We start from the raw sequence: 20,564 nt of genomic DNA, 5'->3' as shown, positions 1-20,564 counted from the left end.
TTTATGTGCGTCCACAAAAAAATTAAACTTAAAGCAAAGTTAAACATTTATTGAAACACAACATCACATTATTCCGTAATTGGCTGACAGACATTCGAGCAGACTTCCTGATGATAAACCCCAGAATGCTGTGTTTCAAGATATTCCGGAAGAAGAGCGTAAAATGCATAACAATTGGGAATATAAATACAAACACAAAGTTGTTTCGTAACCTGTGGCATCCGCGAAAGATGCATTTTAGAGATGTAGAACTAGTTATACAACCGCACACTGTGTAGGTGGAATTATTTTGAGGCCACACACTTCCTAGAATGTGAACTCCCCTTCTTGTAAATGTTGCTTGCTCTTTTTTATGAATAATATTTTAATGAACACATGGGCCTTTTTTTGGTCATTATGGTGGTGCTTGGTTAAGTAGTTTTTTGTACTTAAAAAAAACTAAAATTTAAGAACCTCTGCTTTAAGAATTAGAGAAGATTTGGGTTACATAATCCCTCTTCTCTTTTAAAACATTTTGTGTGTTACAGTGAAGAAGTTACATCACATGACGGATGCATCCCAGAGGAAATCTTTTTTTTTTAAGCTGATGGAAAGAAAACAGTTTCAGTAATGTTAGAGTAGCGCCACTTGGTGGTCATATATGAACATGACATGCATGGACATTAAAAAATTTATATTTGTAAAATATCTCCTTTGAATTAGCCATCATTGTCAAGAGCACCTAATGAAATGCCGATGACCTTTTAAGACATTTGCTTTGCCTCTGCTGCATATTTAACAACCTCAGCTAAGGCTCCAGTGGTGTCGGTGGAAGTGAGAGAACACTTGCAGCTCCTCAGATGCTCTTGGTGTACAAACACTGGTTGATCACCTCCAGCAGCGACGAGTTCTCCAGCGCCGCCGCCACTCGTTCTTTGTCGGCCAGCTGCTTGTTCACTAAGGCCACGAAAACAAATAAGAAATTTGCAAATTTGAGCGGGACAGCATAAACGTGTCCTACCTGCATCCTCTGAAGCATGTGTCCCAGGTGTGATGCGGACGTCGATCTGGAGTATGACACAAACACACGGTGAGTATAAAAAGTCTACACACCCCTGTTGATATGCCAGGTTTTTGTGATACAGAAAATAAGATGCTACAGCGCACCTTGAATCTGTCGGGCAGTGAGCGCAGGAGCTTGACTTTGATTGATAGGCCGATAAGCGTAGCCATGCTACAGTGGGGGATGGTGGGCGTGAACTCCACGTGCACGTTGCTCTCGTTGTCGTCCACCTGATTACAGCATTCAGAAAGCAAGTTATGGATTATTACCATTGTCCTTATTTTTGTTCCAAATTTATTTAGGTCATATTTACTTCGTGAATGAAATGACGCCAAAAAGGAACAAACAAACAATACAGAGAACATACTTTGACTCTGACTTGCTCCACCACGTTGAGCTCCTCCAGAGAGAGCGGATGCTCGGGATCATTGATGGATCTGATCATATGTTGCATCAGTTAAAGATAATCAATCATCCTCAACCTATCCTACGACCAAATGAGACGGGACGGTTTGCGATTCTACAGTCAATTGCCATATTTTGTAAACGTAGGACTAAAATCATCAACACCATAATTTGCGGGTGACTGAGCAAAAAAAAAAAAAAAAAGGATATCAAAAATTTCTCTATCATCGATAGGGTCGTGCACATCTTCATCCTCGTCGTGAGCCGTCTGCAGTCTCTCGCCGGACCGCTCGAATATGACCGGGTTGGCGTTTTCCAACTGGGTGCCGCCAGACATTCTGTAACGGTACCTTTAGCCAACGAAACTCAAAAGTTTAACCCGATTTTGTAACTCGCAGATTTGTTAGCTACAGCATGCTACAATAACATACGCACTTCCTGGAACAATTGCGCATGCGCAATACGCGGCACTTTCATAACTATGGCAAGTGACAGAGTCCAAAAAGTATAAAGCGCCAACGCGAAAATTAAGATTAAACACACTCAACGTATTCAATAAAATTCGACCAGAAAAGCAACACAACATTAAAATGCATACAATTAGGTGTTTTTTGGTCGATACAACGTCGGTGTCGTTGGTGAAGTGGCTCATGATTTGCATACGTTGTGCTTGACCAAAACAACACGACACACTTCCGGGCACGACAGGAAGCGACAAAGTTTAAAAAGTAAAACGTTACAAATTTATTGTTCACATCCCTATGATTTTTTTATTTTATTTATACGATTGTTTGTGAGTGGTATATCAGACTGGAGACACATTTAAACACATTTTTAATTAAAAAAAAAAAAACGTCAATCATATTCATAAATGTATGTTTTCAAATAAATATAAACTCAAACACTACATTTACCAATATTAGAGGTTTATTGGTTTTCAAATGAGGATCATTCTTTGTTTTCTTTTCCTTTTCTCTTCTTTCAAAAGCAGCAGAAGGAAAGTAAAGGAAAAATCGCAGAAGCCTGGACTGGTCTAAAAACAGAAGCGGAGTAGTTTTAGGCTATTTTAGGGCGATACCACACCGCAGAACATACTGCAGTGAAAATTGATACTTCACTTGATTTTGTGGTTTAAAAAACACACAACCCACAAAAAAAAAATGGATTTAGCTTTTCTTTACATATACCAAAAGAGTTTCATTGTTATTTAAACACTAAGTTGAGAGTTCATCACATAGTACTTATTATGCTGCAAAAAATAAAAACAACACAATCCCCCGAGGACACGTCATGGAACTTGTGACTCTTTCAAGGAAGACATAACTTTTGAAATGACACATCTAAATGCCTCAATTTGTCATGTACTGTATACCAAAGACTATGGTCTGCTTTTTCCTCAACTCAATTTCAAAACAAAGGATTATCTTATAAATATGTACATACGCACAGCTATGAAACAATTCCGTGGCAAAACGTGACATCTACTTTACAGACCAAGAAGTGTGAAATATATGCTTAAAAAACACTTGCCATTTATTTATGATCAAATCACAATCAGGAGGAAAACATTCATATCTCTCTATTAAAGGAATAAAGTGGTGCTTTGAGATACAAGCGATCCGATCCATTAGTTTATAAGAAGCGAGCCAGTTTTATAACTTTAGGCAATTTGGAGCGTTTTAAATAGCTGTACCGTACAGATGTATGTATTATACTGCCCCCAGGTGGCCATGGTGCAGACACCAGAAGAACAGCATAATATCCATTGAATAAAAGCAAATTAAAAAAAAAAAACTCCACTCGATTTAATTATGTCATCACTATTTCCACAAAGTACAATATTTTAGGGATCTATTCAGCTTATTAAATATCGAAGTGTGAGAAATTGGAACGGATTAATTCAAACTAACTTGTATCTCAATGAACCACTGTTGATGTAAACCTGAATAGGTTCAAATTAATGCTTTAGTGAATAACTATACCAAAAAAAAAAAAACAACGTACCAGCTTGCATCTTTAGGATCACGTTCCGAGTACAAAATCGTATAAAGATGACATTGCAAACCAAATGAACAAGTTACTCTGCAAGTTAGGAAAGTTACCATTAAGACAATTGTGTAAACACGTTTCTCCTCTATGGGATAGGAACACTCAATTTCATCATTCAGCATCAATTCAATCAGGTCCTACTTTACACACAAAGTTGTTTAAAGTGTAGCAGTACCAAAATAACACCACAAGAAAACCTCCCCGCATCAACTCTTTTCTCCTCAGTCATAAACAAACACGTTACGATTATTTATACAGCTTTTTTGTTTCCCTACACAAGTGAATGTGCTTGTTAAGATGGTTGAAAGCAAAACGTGTCATTACAACAGCAGTGTACTTGTAAGCCTGCAGTCCACACACACAGAGCACGTTTTGTTCTGCTGCTGCAGTAATGATGCAACAGGGTGGACGCGAGTTTCCTGTTTGCCTAAAAAAAGAAAAAAAAAAAAAAAGCTAGGACCGGGCCGTGCGATCGCAGGAAGACGTAGCGGGGGAAGAAGAAAACTCTAATTTGGGGTTGAAAGTTGTTTTTACATTCTCGTAGGTCTCCCTTTTTTAAATGCTAGTATGTGATGTATATTCGCTGAGATTTTTTGGGGGAGAAAAGTTACTTTGGCACATTTTCTGTCACTCAAACTGAACCTAAACTGTCCAATGGAAAGCATGCAAGTCACACAGGCCTGTTTAAAATTGAATAAATCCAATTCCATATAATGACAACATGACTTCTCTTAGCTACCATACATTCAAAACATGACCCCAATCTACTTCAAGCTGGAACCAAAAATAAACCATCACCTCATATTACCGCCAGATCACTAATTTGCACCGCAAATAATGTACAACAACACTCCAGGATATGATAAATTGTATATCTTAATCCTGTTTGCCATTTCGCAATGCAAAATGTGACTAAAATAGGGGCAAAAATGCAAATTTTTATCCAAAATGCCCACCAGGCAGAATTCTATTTCCTGTTTATCTTCCTCCTCCTACGAGGAATCTTCATCAATTTAGACTATTTAGGTCATGTGTTGCCGTGACAACCAAGGGGCGGAAAAAACCCCAGACAGACGAAGGAAAAGAAGACGTGGCTGGAATACTCGACACATCTTTGCAAAGCGACTTTTAGTGCAATAAAATCCAAACTTTACTCTTACTGTAAAACATGATGCCCTTGTGGAAGTGAAGAAAGAGCAAACAAAAAGGCTCCAATTTGATATGCTTGTGTCTTTGTATGTAAGTAATTCTAATGGAAATGCAAGAAGAGATGTTTAATTTTTTATGTTTTAATCTAATTTACAATGTATTATTGTTTTAAAATTAATTTAAAAATATGGGCATTTTTAATTCTTTGATATTAACTTTTTTTTTTAACTTAAACAAGCCTTCAAACAAGTCTTGTCTTACTCAGTCCGGAAAAAAATAAATAAAAAGGCAAGACTCAGGGCTTTTAAATTTGTAACTTAATATTTTAACAATGTTTTTTAAATTCAATTAAAAAACAGCATTTCAATTATAAAATAAATTGAAATTGGGAGAAAAAAATACAAATTTAAAGAAAAATGTATCATTTAAATTACCATCTATCCCTCCGGGGGGGGGATGCTTCAAGTGCTACATTTAAAAAAAGAACCTTCCATAGATTGTTAAAGGAGAACGAAAATAGCAAGTTTAGCAACTTGACAAAACTAACACCTGAGAAACTAATAAACGAGAACTTGCTGAAAGGGGAAAAACAAATTTAAAGAAGGATAAGGAGCAGAAGCCCCTTTTTACATGTGAATGGCGTTGCATTTGTGTGTGTGTGTGTGTGTGTGTACGTGCTCAAGTCCTTAATGCACACACACTCACCCTGCTGAGCTTTGTGTGCGCGTGTGTGTGCGCTTAGCCCAGTTTGGTGATCTGAAGGTCTCCATCTATCCGCACCGTGTCGATGGAGGCCAAAGATTTTACTTTGTGGTAAAAGTCAAAAAGCTGGTGTCCGTCCACAAATATCCGGAACCTCTGGTGCTCGCAGTGGATCTCCACCTGGAAGCGAAGACACACTTGTGTCAACTTTGGTAACCATAACAGTGTCGGAATACAAGCCATCGCCAACAGGAAGTCTGGAAAATGTGTTGAGACGTTGCCACCAACTTGAACCACATTTTTCAGACATAATAAAAGACAAATGTGGATAAAAATGATCATAAATCCTCTCATCTCCTAAATCATTCATCACAAAAGCTAAAACGTTTAAGTTCTAGTAGAAGCCAGTAAACAAAGCGTGTCACATGTCCGAACGCATGTCTTGCATTGATGTCCGAATTAATCTGCAGCCGCCCGCAGTTTCTCGCTCTGATTTATATCAACTAGATACTCTTACATAAGCAGTGACAGATTATTAGGGTCAACCAGAGAGGTCATTTGAATATTTTGGCCTGGTTTTGGATACAGCTTTTGTTTCGAACCTCATTAGATAAGAGAGTGTATATTCTTAGCGGAGTGGCACATGTGCATTTAAGAATTACTAGAGCAGAAATGTGCGGACCTGAGGTCATATGATGTAAATTCATCACACGTGTTATCTCCAGCTGACCTGATTTCATCTTTTATTGCGCAACAAATGACGCCATATGGTGTCATTTTGCAATTGAGTGATCAATTAACCATTCAAAAATTTTAGAAATGTAAAAAAAATAATAAGATGCAGTAATATTTGTCATTTTTTCACAGAGGATAAAGAATACATGCTTGTGAGAATTCCACTGTTGCGTAATAGCAACATGGATGCTAGCTTTGTTAGCCAGTCCATAGTGATTGCTAAAGCTATTTCTTTTGCAGCTACAGAACTGCAGGACAGAAACTGTTGGCAAGACAACGGGACACATGTGGACATAGCAAAGAAGGTCCAAAGCGCCATGGAAGTCTAGTTGGTCCGCCTCGACTGCAATTACTGTGTTGGACAAAACCGCAACATGTTTTATCACCGTCTTCAAGACGTGGTTTCGGTTTATGGAAGGGAAACAATGCTCAAGTGCTCATTGTCAACATGTGAGCTTCGGTGGAAACGCATGAGTCACCTTTTGGGAGCCTCAACAAGCCAGAAAAAGTAGCAATTTTGGCAAGCGCGTGAACAATGTATGTATTTTAAGAGTCTGAAACTCATCGCTCAAAATTCACAAAGTTGGAAAAGTACATTGACCAACAAACAGTACGCACGGAAAAGTCAAGTCTGCCATTTTGGCTGGGAGCAGCCATTTTGTGACCCCCCTTCACTTATTTATGGCACCAATATCAAAATTTGTATCAGCACCATAAATAGAATAAAATAGAATAAAATAAATTAATTAAATTAAATTAAATGCTTGGCAGAGTCAATTTGAGATGAATGAAAGTTTTTTACCCTGAAAGGCTGATCTGGGATGAAAGGAAAGTAGGCAGTGGAGGCCTCCTCCTCTGTCCACTTGCCGGCTACGCAGGCGCTGCGCAGAAACTGGCGATCCGAGAAGCGAGCGGTGAGTTTGAGGGCCACATCGTACGCCGCCTCCTTATCCTTGTCCTTGTCCCGGCCGCAGGTCAAGCTCACATCAAAGCTGAAGGGGAGGGAAGGCAGAAGTTGCCAGATGTTTGAATCTGAAGGCTAATCTGGGATGATGGCTCCAATGAATCATAATCCGCGCTGCTCGTTTGGGCATCCAGTATCCCGCAGCTTCGTGTGCACACATGCAGAAAACTGACACTAACAAGCTCGAGGCAAGTCAGCGATGTAGACAAAAGTATTGGGACACTTCAGAGTGACCAAACTAGCTTAAATCATGCACTTTGCATTTTATTTGATCAAATAAAAGAGCTAACTACTCCAACTATTTATTGATGAATTTATTGATTGAAGTGTGTCCCAATACATTAGTCCAGTAGTAACATGAACTTTGTCATGGATGTGGCCAGCTGCAGTGAGCGATGAAGTCACCACGAGGTGGGCGGGGAGGGTTAGTTCCACGTTGAACTTTCCATGTAGGGTCAAGTCACACCCAGACAAGTCGCTACTCTTTTTTTTTTTTTTTTTTTTTCTCCTCTCACTCGTTCTGGAGAGGGAACGCCCTGACTGTCCTCACATACTTAAAGAAGGCGTCATTCATCTTCATGTGGTGCCCACAGCAGTAATTATTTATTGCATTGGGGTGGGCGGAGGGGTTCGAGGGGAGTGGCTCGACTTCTTGAACAAAAGGATTCGTCTGTTTAAATTATAAGTGGGTAACATAAGGTTTGTGGGCCTTTTACAGACCCACCAGACCAATTTATCCAGTTTAAAAATACACGGAGAAATTGTTACATTTAGGAAATTTCTTTTATGTTTTGCTCATTAAAAAAAATTACCTCTCTGGTTCCAGGTCCACAATGCCCATCACGATGATCTTCTTCCCGGGCCTCATGCCACCTCGTATGCGTCCACTGAAGGGAACTGTCTATAATAAAATAATAATAATAAAAATACTGCATCCATGTGAAAATGGCTGAAAAATCGAAATTGTCCCCAAGGTTGTGGGGGTGGCCACCTCATAACTCCGCCCCTGAATGTGAATTCAAATATATTTTTGTGTACATGCCCAGTGGGTGGCTGACTAACAAGTCCAGGGTGGACACCGCTTCTTGCGCCAGAAATATTTTCTTCTCCACAAAACTGCACTCTAAATTGTCCATAGATGCGAACATGAATGCTTTTAACATGCATGTTAGACAAATTAATAATGCAATGTGTACCCCGCTTGTCATCCAAAAGGAGCTGGGATAGTCTCCCTCTCACCCTGGACCACAATTCGGCCTGACGGTATGAAAATGGATGAATGGATTTCCAATCCCCCCCCATTCATTCCTACCAGAAGCCGCGCTAGATCCTCCTTGTCAGGTGAGATGAGGCCGACGCTCCCCAGCGAGTCGTTCAGCTGCTCGTCCTCCACCATCTGCAAAAATAAATCCTTTTTTTAAACAATCGCAACAAACAAATTAAAGGTCCTTGATCACAAGGGAGCTCCGACCGAGTCGGTCAATCCACCGAGCACCGGAGGGTCAGGTGAGCCCCCCCTGCACCCACAAACGCCTCGCCTCGCTGCGTGCACAAGACTGCGGTGCAACAATCGAAATACGCACGCAGACAAAGCGAAACCATTTTAAAAATCAAATCCGCCGTGTCAGGCTGCAAGAATACTCACAATCGCGTCGTTTTCTGCTGCCTGCACCGCCATCTTGAGCCGCATAGGATGCTGTCTGTCCCGGAGGAGGAGGGAAAAGAGGAGGAGGAGGAGGAGGGGGAGTGAAGAGTTGCCCTGCCGGCCGGCTTGGGAGCGCTGTGTGTCGGCGTCGTGGCACTCCTTCTGCAGGGCGTCGTGCGTGGTTGTCACCCTCCTTTCTGACTGCGTATATGGGCGGCCTAGTCGCAGTGGTCGCCGGAGGGTATCCCCGTTGATCTGCTGACGTATGCTTTATTCATAATTACACACTTCCCCCAGTTTAATCCCCGTCTGTTGGAGAGAGCTAATCACACACTTCAACCAATTACACAACATGGGCGTGTGCGTGTGTATTTTTAAACCCACCCCAATGTCTATCCTTGCAGTGTTTTATTGACGAGCCAATTGAAACCACATGTTTCTTTAAAGTCATGTTTTCAATCATATTTATTTTCCCCTATTTTAATTGAGTGACAGCCCTGCCCCTTTGTTGGGCGCGCCTTTTTTATATGCAAATGCTCTGCTGCCCCCAAGTGGACATCTGATGCCATTACAATTAATTTTTCACATATTCTTTTTTTTATTTTCCTTTGATTCTTTGTTGCTTTTATTAATACACCTAATATTATTAATATAATATTAATATATATTAGAATAATTGTTGCATTTATTCTAATATATATTAATTTGTTGATCCTGGAAATTGTCGACCGACGTTTGCTATACCTTCACTTTTTATTTGTTTAATTGAAAGTGCGCAGCCCCTGCGAGTTGCACGTTCGCCCTCCCCTTCCCTTGTTCCCCCAGCAGGAGGCTCCGCGGTACCCGCCACCTATCTGCAGCAGCCATGAACGCGGCGGAGGAGGCTGCTGCCCGCCGGGAGGATGCGATGATGGCGGCCTGCACGGAGGTGGACTGCACCGAGATGGGCGACCGGGTAAAGTGCATTTTTTATCCGGGGCCGGGGAAGAATGATGCATCGGTAGACATAGACACTGTTGTAATTTGTGTGCGTGAACGCGGCTGTCAGGATCATTTTTCTCCACTTGGTTGCAGCAGCGTGGAGGGAATTATTCCGGAATGGAAAGTGAAAGAAACGCTTTTCAGCACAGTTGCACGAATGCATGCATGGAGCTAATTCTTGCATTTTATCCTGGTAAGAATCATTTTTCAAAAGCAGATTATTATGCGGAAATGGTGTAGTCTAGGTAGCATTGTGGCCTAGTTAGCATGTTGGCTTTTGCAGTTCTGAGGTTGATGGTTCGAATCCTGTATGTGACTAGCGACTAGTCAAGCGTGTAGTTAACTTTTCCAATACCTGCTTGTACTTTCATTGTCAATTCCAAACCTCCATAGATGTGAATGTGATTTTAAATATTTTTTTTTCTACAAGTGGCGACCTGTCTAGGGTGTATCCCACTTTTCTTACAAAAACTCATCTGGCCAAGGCTCCATCCCACTTGGCACCTGACTAAGCACATGTGCTCTATATTATGGTTGAATGGAGTTAGTTAGTGTAACCTGTTCAGCACTTTACAAGCGTGTGTGTGCGCATGTGTGTGTTTTTCGACTGAACCTGTTCTTCCACTTTGCAAGCATGCCCTAATAAGGCGCGGGCTCTAGTAGTTGTTGTCAGTGTGACGCACTTCATCGCTCCATCTTCATCCCCTGCAGGTTTTATCGTTTCTTCTGCATCTTCGAGTAAGTTTTGCCTCCTCTTATCTCGAATTTGTCCTTTGCTGCCTCTGCGGGATGGATTTCTGCTGCCCTGGATGAGATTTTGACGTGTCAGAAGATGTAGGTCGGAGTGGCAGAAGTGAAAAGCAGCAGATTAATATTATGCAACAGCACCAGCCTCCCGCTCTGTAATCTGCCTTCTGGTAAAATGTTGGATTAATGTAGAAGAAAGAACCTTTTTTGCATTTAAGTGTAATTTTTCAGTGTTGCCAAATAATATTGCGGTGAAACAGGAAAAAAAAAATGCTTTTTGTGTTTGCGGTTTTGCAGGGTTGAAGAATTTTGAAAAATATTGAAAAATACTTCCTATGCATTTTTTTAAACACACATGGACTAAATCTGTATATCAGTACATTTGCACCAAATACGTTTTGTGTAAGTCTTAAATCAGATTATAATAATAAAGCAAACAAATCTGGGGGGTTTACCTCTCCAGCTTTTCATGTTTCAAGTAATGTCATTGTTCAAGCCCAACATTCTTGACCAAAAGTAGCTCATTGGGTCAGTTAGCTCGCAAGCTAGCTCGTTACTGGCTGACCTGTAGGAATGTGACCGATTATCGCTTGTCTTTGAAATGGTTTTAAGAATGTTAAATTGAAGTGAAACCAAGTTGGGTGGTATCAAAGAGAGCAGGATGTGGGTTGAAGGTGAAGACCTTCCCTCCACCCTTCTGAGCTGAGCTGACTTAATGGAATGTGGCCTGTCTCTGCTGTCAAATGTCTTGAACGACCATTTTATTACATGTTACAGACCAAACCAGTTGCTGAATTTTCAATTTGAATTTTTTTTTCCGATTAATCGACAAAATAACTGACGGATTAATCGAATATTAAAACACAACTTTATATCCCATTCTGGCACGCCATAATGTATGCAGATTTTTTTTTTTGCTCCGTATCTCGTCTTACGGTTGTCATCAAAGCTTCTTGTAGCTTCTCGCGCAATAAAGGGATCTGCTGAAATTGTGTATGATGACAATCATGGCTACTCTTTGCAGAAACAAAACAACATGAAGGACGACCCGGAGGCGCCGTCGCCGCCGCCGCCCACGCTGGGAGACCCGGCCATTCAATGCCGGGACGTTTGCCGCTCGTATGGAAAACTACAAGTACTCAACAACCTCAACCTCACCGTGCCACAGGGACAAATGTAAGTACTTGAGAATGATATGATAAAAATAAAATATAGTAAAGTCAATACAACACAATGAGAGCATTATTAAGACTTATTAATAAGACTGAAATTTGTATGAAGGAAAAAACGAGTTGCAATATTACAGGAGCAATAATAACTATTTAATCATTTTGTTCATTTTGACACGCTGTAGAACTCGTCAGGAACATTCCGCCATCCTAGTTATTAAGCGTCCTTAGGCACACTTTTGTTTTCGCCCAAGTCGGACGACATTAGAAGGCATTGACGTGGGTTGCGGCATCGTTCATTCAACAAACGCCTTGCTGCATTCCTCCAGTGACAGCTGCAATTGGCTTAACCGCAAAAACATGTGGGTGGAAGCTCTCTGTTCAAAACATTTCCTGAAATGTATACAGATTGCGACATTTTACTTCATTTGATAACTTCGTGTCCAATTAAAACCTTCAAAATGCATTTGGCCACTTGCTGGCGACTAAAAAATGACATCACATGCTCAAGGTAACAACCAATCACGGCTCAGCTTGCAAATGACACGATTAATGTCTTTATTCTTTGGGGGGAAAAACGATTTTATTTTTTAACAATCATAACTCATCATAGCCATCATGCTCAAACTTCACCAGGCGTACGACGGATGTTATTTTATCTTGGTTGCCATCATGTTTTTCTTACAAAATCACCCACGCTCTCAAAGCAATCTGATTTTATTCTGAAAAAAAAACAACTTCAGATGTCATGGACATTTTGGGAATGTTTGATTTTATTCTCTCCTGGCAGATACAGCCTCCTGGGCCCCAGCGGTTGCGGCAAGACCACCATGCTAAAATGCATCGTGGGAACTCTGAGCCTCTCTCGGGGTTACATCAGCGTGTTGGGGAAGCCGCCTGCGTTCCCCGGCCACGGCGTGCCGGGCAGGATGGTGGGCTACATGCCCCAAGTAAGCCATTTCCACACCTGCTTCCTTACCACAAATGCATTGTGAGTCACATGCTGCTTCACCCAGGAGCTGGCTTTGTACAACGAGTTCACCATCAGCAACACGCTCACCTTCTACGGACGAATCCACGGGCTGACTCTGAAGGAAACCCAGGCCCGCGTTGACTTTCTCATTGAGTTCTTGGATCTGCCGCAGAAGGACCGGCTGGTTCGCAATCTCAGGTAAATAAAGTATCTTTCCTCATTGAAATGAATGGAAATACCATTAATCCGTTCCAGCCCAGCATAAAACACATCTTTTGTAATAAGGAAAAATAGCCTCTACAATATTATACCCTATAAAAATAGAATTTTTTTTACTCGCTTGTCAAAACTGAAAAAAAAAAAGTCGAGGTAACACTACACTAAACAGGAAGTGAAGTATAAGGTGCGGATGAACATATACATATTGACGTAATGCTCTTAACGGCCTCCGATTGCTTTGGGTAGCTTACATAAGAACATTGTTTTCCAAAGAGGCAGCTTCATTAGCACCTCATGTAATATTCATGTCCCATGTAATGTTACAGTTGCAGTCATGTTAAGTAAGTTAGGTTGCTTATAATGATCTTTTATTATTTTAAGGGGTTCTAAGACTTCTTCTATAAAAAACACATGTGAATAAAAATAAATAAATAACATTTTCTGTGTTGTTGCAGTGGCGGCCAGAAGCGAAGGGTATCTTTGGCGGCGGCGCTGCTCCAGAATCCTGAGCTGCTTATTCTTGATGAACCCACGGTGGGAGTGGACCCAGTGCTCAGGGCCAAGTATGTTTAAATTGTCTGCAACCTCTTCTCTACATTCTAAGTGCCACTCATCTGTTTGCAATTCTTATACGCAAGCACTCATGTAAGTAGACGCCCGCAGGAGAAATGAAGCTCTGTGGATTAGTTCCTTGTCGCTTCTGTGACCAAAAGAAAAGGAAACATGAAACCTGACATGTGCCCCTAGCTAAATGTAGCGCACTAGTTGGCTTCGACTTGAAATATTCATCAGTGATTATTCATCACCGGAGTACAACGTGTCATTTTACAAGATAGCGAGCAGCTAATTGAGGCACCGCTGTGAAATGGAGCAGCGAATAAAAATGTTTATCCGTCTATCCAACTGCCTCTGCATCTTTCGATCTGTCTTGTGAGGATGTCTGTCTATCCACTTTCAAATTGTAACTTGATGTTTCCAGGATTTGGCAACATCTGGTGGACATCGTGAAGACGGGTAAAGTGTCGGTCATCATCACCACGCACTACATCGAGGAAGCCAGACAAGCCAATGTGGTGAGGAAATCGGGGTCCCGTTTACCTTTAAAAAAAAAGATTTACTTGACTGTCCATTTGTGTTGTAATGCTAATTAGCTTAGCATGCAGACATTGGGAATAATCCCCTTTGTGGACCGGTAAATACTTTGTTTCACATGAAGTATTCCATGAATTCATTGTTAATCTCCTTTCTATATGAAATCCTAATTTCAAATTCTTGTATGAATTCCATAGCAGAGTCGTCCTTTGTAATCGTCTCTGTTTTCGGTTCAGGCGGTTCAGAAAGATTAAATCGGAAATAACATAGGAACCTACTTAACGATTGTTTGAGCTCGTTGGTGGTCTACATTGTTTTACTGAAGAGAAATAATTTGCAGAATGATAAAATAGCACAGCACACTCTAGCATGCATTTACGTTTTATAATTAATGTGTCTCTGCAGACACACACGAAAAAAAAAAAAAAGCCCGAGATGGTTCTTTGCAAACAAAGAAGCATGAGTTCTCTGGTCAAACCAGTCAGGTGGCTGGGATTCATTTTCTGATTTAACACATGTATGAGTGTCAGTAAAGTGTTTACTAAAAGGAAGTAGGTCGCAAAATTCTTGCATAGTCATACATGTGCTCTGCACCTGATTGACTTTGGCTACGAGCAAAACTGACACTTACAAATGTGGTGTGCTAATTTGGACGCATAAGAATTGCAAAATAAAGTGAGTCAATAAGCCCCAGTAATTATAGATGTTTTTTTCCGAGTATACAGAAAATATATGTATTGTTATACTGTCTGTCTTTGTTGCTTCACCTTTGGTATTCAAATATTAAAGTTTTTATACAATGCTAGTTTCACCAGCCCGTCTATGACATTTTGCATTGTTTGTTAGCATGAAGCTAGCTTACTTTTGGCACTGTAATATTTGTTGTCCAGGTGGGCCTGATGAGGAACGGCTGCTTGTTAGCTGAGGGAACTCCAGAAGCTGTCATGAAGATGCAAAGCTCTACTGTGAGTTGCAAATGTGACTTTTGGTTTATAGTCCTGTTGAAACCTAGTCCATTGTGTGTTCCCTACTTTAGACCCTGGAGCATGCCTTCCTGCAGCTATGCGAGACTTCAGACCAGATGTGCATTAAGCGAGTCTCCGGTACCCAAGACGACGTGTTGGGGAACAGCCAATCATTTGAAAGTGGGCGGGACGAGAGTAGACCCATCCTTGCCAACGTGCCCAAAAGCACCGGGGAAATCGTCAGCCATTCAGGTTGGGGGGGGGGATCGATGCTAGTTTTGTCAGCCTGCCTATGGCGTTTTCCATTGTGTGTTAGCATAAAGTTAAAGTTAAGTGATTTGGTTAGAGTGAAAATTAATTCTTTATATAATTCTTATGTGACTACTTATTGGTGATTCCACAGTGGACTGGAAGGTGCGAGTCCGACACGTGATTCCCAAGTGGAGGAACATTGTCGCCCTCACTATTAAAACCCTGCTCCGAATGAGGAGGATGCCAGGGTACGTCGACCACGATAAAAAAATCTGAACGTCCGTCGTCATTTCTGACGATGTCGTCTTTTGCAGCTCCTTGTGTTTCCAGTTCCTGCTTCCCGTCATCCAGATGTCGCTCATCTGCTTGTGCGTCGGTGGAGACGCGAAGGGCATCCAAGTTGCCGTGGTCAACAACGAGACCTCTCCACTTGCTTTCAGCCACTCGCTGCTTTCGTTTTTGGATAATGATAGTATGAAGCAGGTAGAATTTCCTACCCAATTTTTTTTAACATACTTTTTGGACGCAATTTGCCATAACTGCCACATGGCACAATAGAATTGTACATATGGTGTCTTATGTGCTATTTTGTGATTGGACAGGTCAACTTATCTTATGCGGAGGCTTTTAAAGGGATCCATGAAGGAAAGTACTGGGGGGTCATCGGCTTTGGCAAGGACTTCAGCAGCTCCCTATTAAATAGGTACACAGGCCATCTGGAGTTTATATACACACTGATTCAAATCTGTAACATATTAATGCAAAATGATTGTTGCCATTTGCCATCGTTGCCGGTCTTGTACTGTATCACGAGGCTTTTGAGTACATGCGTTAGCCACGGTAACAACAAAAAACAAACCACGGCTTTTAGGAAATACCTTGACTCAGCATTTTGCCATGTCATGCTGTTTACCTGCCATACTCTGGATCTTGTGCGTCATGAAAAAGCCGCAGCAGACAACGCCGATGTTGAAAAATACCTGAAGTGTCACGATTTCTAGCTGCAGGGCGGATTCGTTACGTTGGCAAAGTATTTGGCATGCTTCGTTTAGCGTGAACCAATAGGTGAAGTAGCTCAAAGGTTATTTTCGAGCATAGCTACAGATAGGGCCAAATAGTTCCTGGATTTGATTGAGAGCTTGGCACACATAATAAAGAAGCTAATGTTAAGTGAGAAGACAATGAGGAAACTACAATTATTTGCAATTCAACAAGAAGCTGTTCCCTTTTCTTGGGACTTTTAATTATTAATCACCTTTGTTAGGTATAAAATTGAAAGAGAAGTCAGCTAAAAAACTACAAAGCAAAAAAAATAATGAATTTTTTTGAGGGTGTGTAGACTTATGCAACCATATTTTTACTTCCTCTCTGGCACAAAAATGAAAAAAGATAAAAATGGGTTTTGGTTTCACCTTTTATACTACCTTGCATTTAAGGGTGTGTGGACTTTTTATATCCTCCATATACATCTACATTGTTGCTCTTCCAGGATGTTACTGAAGAATGTGTCCAAGGCGGTGATAGATGAAGGGTCAGTGCATGTCTGGCTGGACCAGACTAGTAAGTAGATGGCTCCTTATTTGCTTCAACTGTTATGACGCTACCTTCAATGTTTAAAACAAGTCATTTTGTTTTTCCAGACAAACAAATCGCCTTGATGCTGCAGCAGAAGTTGTACGACGCCTTCCAGGTGAGGATACGTGTTCAAAAGAAGTTATCAAATGTTCTCAATCAATGAAAACAAATAGATACTCTCGTGTAAAAAGACACTTTTTGATCCAACTTATACAATCTACTATTAGGTTTCCATTTTCAATTATTATTTTGTCCAGTAGATGGTGCTACTCTTCTGCTTATTTAATTTTTTGTTGTTTCTTGTGCAGGCTTTTGTAAAGAGCAAGTTAGGTGACATGTCCTACAAGTATGCCTTGCCCATAAAGGTGAACAAAACAATATGGCATAGTGTAGTAGTACTTCTATACCATATTTTCTAACACAAATTTTCTCCATTGTGTAGTTTGAAGAAGCTATTTACGGCAAACAGAACACAGACTTTACTACTTTCGTCATGCCGGGCGCTGTTCTCAGGTCAGTTACAAACCTAAAGGAGGGACACACAAAATGGAGAGCACAAAATTGAATTTGTTGTTGTCGTCCAGCATCGCCTTCTACTTGGCCTTGGGCCTGACCGCCCTCTCCTTTGTCCTGGAGAGGAAGGAGGGTCTTCTAGACCGATGCTGGGTTGCAGGTGACAACTTATATCATCGATTACATTTCAATACTTAAATATGCTTATGATGCATGTTATGAAAAATTGGATTTATCATTTGTGTTCAGGTGTGAGCTCAATGGAGACAATGCTGGCTCACCTTTTCTCTCAGCTACTCGTCATTAGCGTCCAGATCATCCTCATGTTGCTCTTTGTCCTGCTCGTCTTCAAGGTGCCAGATAACGCCGCGGCTCATAAACACATATTTTATATTCATCAGTGCGTGAGTTTGCTTCTTGTGTTTGTGTGCAGATGCCAAACGAAGGCTCCCTGGTTCTCATCGTGTTGCTGATCATACTGCAGGGCATCACCGGCATCTCCTTCGGCCTGGTCATCTCCGCCGCCATCGATGACGAGCAGAACGCCAATCAGGCCGCGCTCGGACTCTTCTACCCTAACCTCATCATGAGCGGTAAGGCAGTCATTTCATATTCGATATTGAATTTGACGTGATACGATATGATGTCATATCAGGGATCATCTGGCCTGTGGAATGTATCCCCTACCCTCTCCGCTACCTCAGCTTGGCCCTTCCCCAAACCTACGCCTCACAAGCATTACGATGCATCATGTACAGAGGTACACACATATATAAATAATAAATACTGAATCGTTTTAAAATGCTTAGATAAACATTTTGTGTCTTTCTGCGTCCTTTAGGTTGGGATCTGACTCACATGATGGTTTGGAGAGGCTTCGTTGTCACTCTGGGCTGGAACACGTTCTTCATCGTTGTGGCAACTCTTATTTTGAAATTCAGGAAGTAAACACACACACATACATACGCACGAAGAATGCCTGCATGTGCTGCCCATAGAAAAGGACATTGTATTGTGTATGTGAAGGTTTTTACATCAGGGCTGGCCAAAGTATTTATCCAAAGTTCTGGAATGTTGTTGCGATCAATTATTCCCCCCCCCCCCCCGATCATCTTCTTTAAGTCATTGATGTAATTAAACAATCGGTTAATAATTTTTCAATTACAAAACAAAATCACCAGGAAAAGTCCATTAATAATTTACGAAAAGAGAAAATCACAAATTGACTTCGCTGTCATTGATTGAAACAGTACAGACATTTTTCGTAAAACAGTACGGACATTTTTTCGTAAAACAAAATATACCTACCCCAACTAGTTTGACTTGTTATGATCTATTATCTAAAACTAAACGATGTACTATCCTCAAGTCTTGAAAACTATCTAAAACTATTTATAAAACTGTTATCTACTATCTAAAGCTACTATCTAAATCTCTAGACAACATAATGACACATAATGTTGCCTAAATATAACAATGAGGCTGCTAGACCAATTGTGCAAAAAAATGTGAAAGGACCATTTTTTTGACAGTGTTACACTGTATATTTTATGAAATAATTAGGACTATAATAATGAATCATTTTAATTAATGTCATTATATGAAAAAGTGGTTGAAATATTTTTCTCAAAATATTTTTACTGTATAATTTCTATTAATTTAGCCACTTTTGTTAAAAATAATAAAAAGGCGTTTTCTTACTCATTTTTATCTTATTCATTTATCTCATCAAATAAATTACGGACAATAAAATAAAAGTTTAAAATAAACACTGTTATATACGATACGCATTTAGCTTTGTCAAATAACTGGTCAAGATATAAAGAACCAAAATAAAAAGACTGAACTTTTATTTTATGGTCAAGATAAACTATTTTTATCTTATATACATATTTTAACCTATCTGTTAAACAATATTTTACGTGTATTGTCATAATAGAGTACAGAGGCAAACTAAACACTCCATAATGGATAAATATTTGCTGTTCATGCAGTATTTTCTTTAAGTGAACTTTATGATGGGAAAAAATGTGACGTTGTATTGTGTATTATTTTTGTGACTGTGTTATTTTTTTTATGCTGTAATTCCACTTTGCTGGACAGAGTGGACGCCACTCGTTGGTCAGCTGACCACTTCACGTGACATCATGTCACACTTGGTATCGTTTGTATGATGGATCTTTTACTCAGCGGTCAATAAAATCATAAAAGATAAAATCCTAAATATGTTTTTTTTAATGTTTTGGGGCATATTTTAGACTCTATGTAATGTAATTCGAGATACAACCAGTAGAGGGCAGGCCATCACTATGTTTCTACAACAGTGGACTGTTTTTGTCCTAATAGAATTTGAAAAACGGAGGAATCCATTTATTCTGGAGGATTTCAAAAAAAAGGAGGTTGCGTTATTGTTGAAAAAAAATACTTTACTTTTGATTAATTAGATAACTTCATACTAAAAAAAAAAAAAAAAAAAGACTGACCCACACATTAAACCTTCTCTTGCTGCAGTTTCCACTTAATTATTTTGTTGTTTTGGTTGAAAAAAGGCTTCTTACAGTGTGTTGAAGGTTAATACTTAAATTAAAAAAAAGCCTTATTACCCAGCCGCTTCATTAGCATTTTTACAACCTCATCAAATATCCTGACTCATTTTACGCGGATGATTTGCAAATGCAATTAATTTTTACCCACCTTCAAATGGTGTCCTGAGACTTTTCCCAAAACGTGCTCGTTCAAAATGTCATGAAAAAAACAACCCAATCAGCTCCTTCCAGACTCTCACGTCATGTTCAGGTGTGCCTCGTCTCAATGTATTTATAATTACTAGTTTTTTTTCCTGCTTCAGTCTGTTTCTGTTAATTGTTATTGCAATGATCATGTGCGTTTTGATTTTGAAACCTTGTAACTTTGAAACTGGATTATTTTAGGGCTTTAATGAAGGTGCCCCAAGTCCAAAGCGGTCGTCCGTACACCCCATAAATCAATTTCCCGCGTGGACCGCATCGCCACGACAACATACTCCATTGCTGTGGCAACGGAGCGGTCGTTCTCGTGGCCTCTATTTTTGCCGGTTGTCATGGGAGACGCACGGCTGTCTGTACACCAGCAGGCGCGTCCGCACTTTGGAGTTCACAGAGTGCGCCAGACACTTTTTACTTCAACTTCTGACACACATTTGCACTAACTTAGGAACATAAAGTTCAGCAACTTTATTCTAAAAAGAATAGGGGAAAAATAAAAAATCTTAATTCATTCTAGATTTAAAAAAAAACTGATTTGAAAATATTACTCTAAAAATAATATTTGACTTTTGAGCCAAATTGCACCACTTAAAGGGGAGCTTTTATTGCTGAGGGGTTTCAAATGACCTCTAAAAATGTCACG

At 40.2% G+C, this 20,564-nt stretch overlaps 3 protein-coding genes across 5 annotated transcripts; 1 reads left to right on the top strand and 2 right to left on the bottom strand.

Moving 5' to 3' along the window:
- Positions 1-34: 34 nt before the first annotated feature.
- On the bottom strand, positions 35-1,912 carry ciao2b (cytosolic iron-sulfur assembly component 2B). Its single transcript, XM_088385773.1, has 5 exons — positions 1,658-1,912; positions 1,410-1,489; positions 1,147-1,272; positions 1,001-1,046; positions 35-936 (listed from the first exon to the last, which is right to left on the bottom strand). Exons 1-5 carry the CDS (start codon positions 1,782-1,784, stop codon positions 836-838), a joined length of 480 nt encoding a protein of 159 aa, XP_088241899.1. The 5' UTR covers positions 1,785-1,912; the 3' UTR covers positions 35-835.
- A 1,050-nt stretch (positions 1,913-2,962) lies between these two features.
- lgalslb (lectin, galactoside-binding-like b) lies at positions 2,963-8,946 on the bottom strand. Its single transcript, XM_088385091.1, has 6 exons — positions 8,692-8,946; positions 8,359-8,442; positions 7,859-7,947; positions 6,885-7,074; positions 5,351-5,527; positions 2,963-3,923 (listed from the first exon to the last, which is right to left on the bottom strand). Exons 1-5 carry the CDS (start codon positions 8,734-8,736, stop codon positions 5,384-5,386), a joined length of 552 nt encoding a protein of 183 aa, XP_088241217.1. The 5' UTR covers positions 8,737-8,946; the 3' UTR covers positions 2,963-3,923; positions 5,351-5,383.
- Positions 8,947-9,516: 570 nt separating this feature from the next.
- Positions 9,517-19,534, top strand: abch1 (ATP-binding cassette, sub-family H, member 1). Of its 3 annotated transcripts, none has more exons than XM_088385088.1 (20): positions 9,517-9,646; positions 11,444-11,595; positions 12,379-12,538; positions 12,605-12,759; positions 13,236-13,343; positions 13,760-13,853; positions 14,763-14,837; positions 14,909-15,089; positions 15,241-15,337; positions 15,404-15,572; positions 15,692-15,792; positions 16,579-16,649; positions 16,730-16,779; positions 16,973-17,029; positions 17,107-17,177; positions 17,249-17,337; positions 17,427-17,530; positions 17,611-17,770; positions 17,833-17,937; positions 18,019-19,534. In XM_088385088.1, the coding sequence occupies exons 1-20, from the start codon at positions 9,557-9,559 to the stop codon at positions 18,123-18,125; spliced, it is 2,196 nt and encodes a 731-aa protein (XP_088241214.1). In that variant the 5' UTR covers positions 9,517-9,556; the 3' UTR covers positions 18,126-19,534. The 3 variants fall into 3 exon arrangements, with proteins under 3 accessions (XP_088241214.1, XP_088241216.1, XP_088241215.1); XM_088385090.1 differs by lacking the exon at positions 9,517-9,646 and adding an exon at positions 9,766-9,865 and having other exon boundaries at positions 18,019-19,533; XM_088385089.1 differs by lacking the exon at positions 9,517-9,646 and adding an exon at positions 9,916-10,410 and having other exon boundaries at positions 18,019-19,533.
- The last annotated feature ends 1,030 nt before the right edge of the window (positions 19,535-20,564 follow it).

The sequence above is a fragment of the Syngnathus floridae genome, chromosome 9 (genome assembly GCF_059516105.1).
Source record: "Syngnathus floridae isolate MCC-2025c chromosome 9, RoL_Sflo_1.0, whole genome shotgun sequence".
Classification (NCBI taxonomy): Eukaryota; Metazoa; Chordata; class Actinopteri; order Syngnathiformes; family Syngnathidae; genus Syngnathus; species Syngnathus floridae.
Note: the sequence above shows the minus strand (reverse complement) of the source record. Positions and strands in the feature narration are given on the sequence as shown.